This window comes from Cryptotermes secundus, unplaced genomic scaffold, assembly GCF_002891405.2.
Source record: "Cryptotermes secundus unplaced genomic scaffold, Csec_1.0 scaffold144, whole genome shotgun sequence".
In the NCBI taxonomy this organism is placed as follows: Eukaryota; Metazoa; Arthropoda; class Insecta; order Blattodea; family Kalotermitidae; genus Cryptotermes; species Cryptotermes secundus.
The window spans coordinates 1,706,746-1,714,378 of record NW_019740655.1 but is presented as its reverse complement, the minus strand read 5'-3'; the positions used below and the strand labels follow the sequence as shown (position 1 = coordinate 1,714,378).

At 38.4% G+C, this 7,633-nt stretch overlaps 1 protein-coding gene across 3 annotated transcripts in view; it reads left to right on the top strand.

Annotated features, from left to right (window-relative positions):
* LOC111872362 (solute carrier family 35 member E3) overlaps window positions 1-7,633 on the top strand; it is a 31,280-nt gene that overhangs the window by 7,934 nt on the left and 15,713 nt on the right. For all 3 annotated transcript variants that reach the window (XR_002844216.2, XR_002844215.2, XM_023866161.2), the window contains exons 3-5: window positions 1,182-1,334; window positions 3,913-3,995; window positions 5,690-5,828. Coding sequence is in view for 1 of the 3 variants with exons in the window: in XM_023866161.2 (XP_023721929.1) it covers window positions 1,182-1,334; window positions 3,913-3,995; window positions 5,690-5,828 (375 nt within the window). In the remaining 2 variants the exon portion in view is untranslated. The remainder of the gene's footprint in view (window positions 1-1,181; window positions 1,335-3,912; window positions 3,996-5,689; window positions 5,829-7,633) is intronic.

Here is a 7,633-nt window from a genome sequence, read left to right as displayed (position 1 = left end):
TTTTTTTCTTCTACCCTGAAGATGGAGGCGATACGTTCCTCCGAAACGTCGGTTAACACCACATATACACGGTGCCAAATCCCAGAAGACTCCATTCTTCAGGATTTTATGTGGTTTGCTTGTTTTCATTTTCTGATGGTGTTTTAGTTTTTACCTCTATTACAGGTGTCCCCTGACTTAAAAACTGAATCTATTAATTTGTGTGTGTGTTGCTGTCAGTATCCTGGAATATATACCAAAAAATGGTTGGATAATAATGAAAGATACTGTCTTGGCCTGATCAAGGTATAATCATGACATTTGCTGATAGGACTGAGGAAATCCATGAAAAAGCTCAGTCTGGATAGCTGATATTTTGGTGGGGCTCTGATCCAGGCATCTCCCAAATGCGTCTTCAGAGTATTACCACTACTCCTACTTGTTGTGTAAGTTGCTTCCCCTTTGCTTACCAAGTTGAGGAAAATGATGAGTAGTCATTTTACCATTTGAAATCGCAGAGAAAATGGCACAACGCTATTTGTCCATCAGCTGTAATTATTTTAGAGGATGCAGAGCCAAATCCTCATTTGTAGAGTAATTTAATTCACTTCATGTAAAGCCCATATAAAAATGGACCGGATGATATAGGTGCTCATGAGTTTGTTAAGTAAGAAGTAATCCTGCTGTGTGGATTTGAACATATTCTGTTCTTGAGTTTCTCGGTAGCCCTTAAGTTNCACATTGTCTACTTACCCTATAGTGTTCCTGCCTAAACCCAGAGAAGTGCAGTAGCGAAAACATGGCAATGAAAAGGAAAGTTTTAAGCATTGAAGAGAAAGTTAAAGTGATTCGTGAAATACGGTGTGTATTGTCAGTGAAAAGCGCTGTAATATGTCTTTGATATTACACATTTGGGCAATTCCACGTTAATGTTACGTTAGTCTGTACTTAACTACGTATTTCACTAAAAATGCAACATTTTAACTCGGTTTTTGGTAGATTTTTACGTGACTAACATAAGGCTACTGTGGAAGTGCCCATTTCGGTTACAACGACATTCGTTTATAACGACACTATTTTTAGGTCCCTTTTATGATGTTATAACCAAGTTCTACTGTATATTTATTACCTTCCACGCAATTAAGTTGGTAAGAATTCGGATTTACAGTCTTAAGGTTATTTTTCTTTACTTTTGTTCTTAGTTGGTGAGCCAGAAACAACATGAGCTACAAATGAATGCAATGCAGCTTCTGTACTACCAGGCTCCATTATCGGCCTTAATTTTGCTTCTCTTAGTACCTGTCTTTGAGCCAGTGACCACCACCATTGCAATACACTGGACTGCTGCAGTAGTTGTAAGTGATCAACATACAAACATAATATGGTTCTGGTACTTGATAGAGACATAATGAGCATATGTTTGGATTGATAATGACTGATATAACGTTCTGTTGTTGTCACCACCACCATCCCTGCAGCTGTCATTACCACCCTTACTTGCACCGCCTGATTGCTGTTACCTCCCAGGGAAATATAATTGAAGTTCAAATGAGTAAAACAGTAGGAGTGTATCTGTACACATGATGCTGGGGTTGAAAACAAAATGGAAGTACCTCCATGCCACTGTGGTGTTGGGCTATACAGGCAGCTTTACTTTTACCTAGTATACTGGGTGTTGTAAAAGTCACGTTACCAAGCTGGTGAAGTGTTTAACCCTAATTATTTTGACTTGTGTCCAGATCTTTATTTCCAAAATGTGGTAATACTGTGCTTACACTAGCATTTGTTTCAGTCAGCTGTTGTGTTATTGGTGTATTTCCTCGATTTATACTAGGTTGTAAACAAAGTAGGTTTTCTCTGAAGTGGAAATATAATCTCACTAAGGTGACTTATAGGCTATTCTCTGTTTATCATCCTTAGTTTCTCTTTTTTTATATGTAATAATACAAATGCCGTCGTGAATGCAACAATTTATTTTGTTGTAGTTCTTTGTGTTTTTTTCCTCTACATTACATGTTTCAGCCGTAACTAGCCATCATCAGGCGTATTTTTCACTACGTAGCTTCACACTGCACACAATCCAAAATCTAAAACACTAGCCTGTCAGTTTTGTTTAAAATCTCGACAACATACGCTCGTAAATTTTAGAATTCCAGTTTAAAATTTATTTTTTTTTAAATTTAAAATTTAAAATTGAAAATGTAAAGTATTTTATTTTATTTATTTATTTTTTTTTGCTAACATCGGGTGACTGGAAGTGTCATGTTATCAGATTTCCTTTGGCATAGCAATTACACTATGTTACGTTACCTTATTTGTCTTTGTTAAGAAGAGTTTCAAATTTGGATATGAATAGTATGTGCAAGAACCTGCTTCTTATAAGCAACATTCAGTGTTTACCTGTATATCTGGAAATAATATTTAGTATGAAACATGTAATTCATACTAGTGTAAATACAGTAGAATTTCAGTACTTTGAATTGAAGGGGGCCAGTGTTGCTTTGAACTATCCAAAAACTCAACCAGTACAGAATATAACCCTCTCTCCCAGAGACAGGCAATTTACAATGTGTGTGACTTTATGAATAATGGTGTGTGTGCTAAATATTTACTTACATTATAAAAAATGTCAAAAAGTATCTCTGTAACAGGCCATGGGTTCGCATAAGGTTGTGAGATATCAAGGCTTCCACGTTTTCTAGACAAGGGGCTCACAGGTAGCGGTGAGGTTGTCAGCCTCACATGCTGGCCGGCCACCTATTCCTGGTACTCATTTCTATTAGAGGCTGAGTTAACCCGAGGGCCAAGCGGCCTCCGTAGTCTCTAGAGGTAACGTTCCCACCTCATGACTCGTAGTACACGGGTTCAAATACGCAGCGGAGGTCGTCGAATTTTTAAGGGCGGAAAAATTCAGGGAACAAGTCCTCCGGGAGGGATTTTAAGCCGTGGGTCCCGTGTCGTAGCTTTACGGCACGTAAAAGAACCTCATGTCTCCAAAGGAGGCCACTGAGCAAAATTACGGACGTTTCCCACCCAACAGTAGTCTCTAATACCTCTGGTAGATGGGGGAAGCATTATAGATACCACTCAGCTAGTAGAGACCGATCTCGCTGGCTGGGCGGGACTGATGGTAAGCACCAGTACCGGTAGGATATAGAGACTGGTAGAATATCATAGAGGGAAGCACAATGGACCAAGACAGGTCTAAGTGCATGGGGAAACCCACCCTCTCTAATAACTAACTAACCCGAGGGCCATAGTATGGCTGAAAGGATTAGGTCAATTGAAAAGTTCACTGACCTCATTGGGAATCTAACCCGCAACCTTTCGTCTTGTAGCATTACGCCTCAACCAATCAGGCTACCACTTGCCCCCATTACTTACATTATAGAACATCAAAAGTGTCATGCTAATTTAATGTGAAAAAGAATGTAAGGCTTATTTGCTTCAACTGCTTAACGGAACCTTGAACAGGCAGGAGTGAAATTATTGAGACTACTGTATTTAATATCAGCAGCAGTTCTTAAATTGCCCATGATGTACTGTATTTCACTGCTACAACATTATCTCTGTTGGAGCTTTAAGTAAAAATAACTCCTTTAAAAATGATAAAATAAAATTAATGTGAGTGTGTGTGTGTGCACATGGTGGGAATGTGCATGTGTGTCATCAAGTCATACTTAAAATTAGGTAAAAATCTTTTGTAGTCAGATTACACAGTTAAAACATACAGAAGACATCCTCATATATGCATAGTATTAATTAAAACAGTAATACTGACCGTTGAACCATATCCTTAAAAGACCATTCTTATGTTCCTGGCAGAATGTGACTAAACATTTATTATGCTGTGTGCAATGATTGTGCACTTGTATTTTGTTGTTGGCTTATGTCTGTTAATTCTATGTATACATTGCTTCTGTGTGATTTCAGGGTTTGGTAGCAAGTTCATGTATAACAGCATTTTTTGTTAATCTCTCCATCTATTGGATAATTGGAAACACATCACCACTTACGTATCCTTTTAAGTTAGTGATCCTCAGATGTGAAATGATTACTGACTGCCTTTAGTAGGATTTAGTAATTTTATGTAGTGTAAATATCATAACATCAACTGAATGAAATGTGTGGTGCCAAGCAAATGTACTTACATAGAGCAAGTTTGTGTAATCTGTTGGCAACATCTGTAGTACATGAACTAGACTGATGACTTCACATTCATTATTAGTTTGATCAGAGTGTGTTTATTTCTGTTATTGTTTTTTTATGTTGGATCTTGAAACTTAGTGTTGGGATAGATATATTTGTCATTCCAAATGTATGATAATGAACTGGTAACAGTTCTGTTCTTATGTGTTTCAGCTTCATGTTATTTTAGCAATGGNTAACAATCAAGTTCCTTCCGTCAAATGTGACACTTTTTTAAGTTTTCCACCTCGTCACCACCTGCCTTACATGTTTCGGCTCACCACGGAGCCATCATCAGAGGCATTTATAGTAGAAAAAGAAATCACCAACACACAAAACTTCACTTTGTCAAAGATAACCACGTTCCAGTTAATTAAAATAATTACAAATAGTTAAAATTACCCAGAGTATCGGTTCACTAAAAGTTTTCACACACCACAGTAGCTTTCTTATTTGTTCGTCGTTACTTCTGTAAAATTATGTTTCATTATTTGAAGTAAGAATTCTTAAAATTCCTAGAATTCTTTCCCGCTTGGCCCAATCTTTTTGCTTCGGGGTGTTGCTGACGTGTGTTGTCTGTAGGTAGTTGATGTTGCTTGTCTGTGTGTTGTGATGCTTGTGTGCATCAGTTGTGCATCAGTGCTTGTGTGTAACAGTTCTGTTCTTATGTGTTTCAGCTTCATGTTATTTTAGCAATGGTGAATAATTTTTTGTGCAGGAGCTGTTGTATTTTCTTGTTGACTTTGAAGCACATGCTAAACAGTTGTTTATGTATATACATAACAGTTTAGGGTGTGCAGTGACTGCAAACATTGAAGCCTTAAGACTAATTGTGTATTAATTCAGTAGGCCCAAATAAATTTTTCTTCTTACCAGTTTGTGTGTCATCACCTAGCATTGAATACTTTCGTGTAATTTTCTGTTGGTTTAGTATAAGTCTTAATTGTAATTCCTTCTGATGAATGTGCTTGTTAAGTTCACACTGTACATTTTTACACCTTTCTTTGAGATTTAGTGGAGGTGACCTTACTTTCTCAGTCTCTAGTAACAAATGCAGTAGTGAGGAGGTTTAATAAACAGAATGTTCCATTGCAGAGGTGACAGAGGTAAAAGGTAAAAGCTATCCCTGTAACAGGCCATGAAGGCCCATAGTGTTGTGAGATGTTGAGGCTCGAACATTTGCTCTAGACAATCAGATCATAGATGGCGGTAAGGTTGTCAACCTTACATGCCAGCTGCCCTTTACCTTCCAGGAAGATTCCTGGCACTCATATCTGTTAGAGGCTGAGTTAACTCCAGGGCCACAGTGCAGCTGGAAGGGTTAGGTCAATTGAAAAATCTACCTCATGAAGTGAACCTGTGACCTTCGGGCTTGTAGCATAGTGCCTCAAACAACTATGCTACTGCATGCCCCTGGTGTCAGAGGAATTACAGTATTTATTCTTAGCATATGTTTATATTTTGTGAAATGTGCTGTTTTGTAGAAGTGCACAGACATTTGAATCCTTGACTTTGCAACAAGGTACAACATGGTGGGACACATGAAGTTTTGTCTTACCGTGCTTGGTGGTGTTCTCCTGTTTCAAGAGCCATTCCATATGAACCAGGGTGTTGGGATCATACTCACTGTGCTTGGAGTAACAGCCTATGCACATGTAAAGGTGAAGAGCCCTTCTGTAAAATCCTGAGGCAGTTTGTTTCTTGACATTTCCTGACATAAACTTACAACTGGGTGCTGTATCTGGTCAGCAGTTTTGCTGCTAACAGCTTAGTTGTCTGATTGTAATTTTTGGTGTAGGTGTCATGTTATTTCCAAATTAGAGGCAACACACATGGATGTTCGGTTCCTTTTTGTTGTCCAAGTTTACCCCTCCTACTATGTACATTAGATCCTGTTGTGAAGCTTCAGTGACTTCAGACTTGTACATAACCCTATATTCTAAAATGATAGGGATTGTAGATATAACACTGTGCCGAATATATATCTGAATGTGCGATTTTTCAGTCTGTCTTGTATAGTAGGGCCGTTGTATAATATGTAAAATGCACTGAACAAGTGAGCTAAAGTTGTAACACTTCCAATTTGTATTTTGGAAGTGACCAATTTGAATCCTGGCCAGAACACTGACTGTCCTGACTAAGGGTTTTATGATTTTCTTCAGCCTCTCCAGGCAAGTAGCAGGACAGTTCCTTTAATTAGGCTGCAACCATTTCCTTCCATGTGCTTTCCAATTCATTATTCATTGTCATTCATTCATGTAGCCCTATATAGTCTGAGTTAGCCACAGTATTGTTAAATAACCTACAAATAAATAAAAAATAAAAGTAGTATATGAAACAGTATTCTCTTGGTGGGGACTATTTTATCCTACTCTAAAAAAAATATTTGTAATTGAAATATGGGAAGACCACATTAAGATGAACCTTAGGGAGTTATGAAGATGACTCAGAATCACATCCACTGGTGGGTTCTGGTAACTGTTGAATCTTCAGGTTCTGCTGCCACAGTTCAGGTTAGGTGCAAATGTGGGAAGGCAGGGTCATGTCTTATAAGTTGATACAGAATTGTTGCATAACCTAGATATGTCATATTAGTAACAGAATTGGGAAACTTTTCAGATTTAACTAATAATACAGACTTATTTCAGTAAGATATAGTCAGTTTCACAACATGTTGTGGCCTTATAACACTGCCTTGAGGTGGAAGTTATGCACAAAATTGGTCAAAACCACCAGAACTGTATATTTGATGAAAGTTCAATGGACACATTTGTACATAAATTATTGTCCATAAAACAGTCTGTGATGTATGCCTTCATGAATATGTGGATTAGGATAAGATATAGTGTCAGCAGTGTTTTATTTCTTATGATTTGAGGCTATGCAGGTTGGCTGAGCAATGATATGTGTAACTTGAAATCAGCAGGTCACCTGTTAAAATCACGGCCAGGAACAGTGTATTGTGATTGAGGCTTTTGTAGGTTTGCTTATCAGAGAAGTGTCCCACCTCAGCATTCTTATCTTGTTACCATATCTCACGCAGTACTACAACACTTGTCTGTAATGTTAGTGGTACAGCACACAAAAGATCCTCATGTCTCTAGGAGACCTCTGAGCAAAATTAGGTAAAAAGTTTCCCGCTCAAGTAGTTTCCAATGCCTCCGGTACATGGGGAAGCATCGGGTACCACAGCCAGCCTCGCTGGCTGAATGGGGCTGATAGTGAGCACCAGTACCGGCAGGGTATGGAGACTGGTAGAATATCAAAGGGTTACGTACAATAGACTATTAGTCGCGGTGCATGGGGAAACCCACCCCCTCCAATAATAATAATAATAATAAATATTGCTAGTGGGATGGGACTTTATTAAGTCCCTTGTACTGCGGCCACCTCTGGCCTATTGTACCAGCCCCATATGATGGGTGAGGGTGATTGTGGAGCAATTGGTGGAATGAAGATTGGCAGG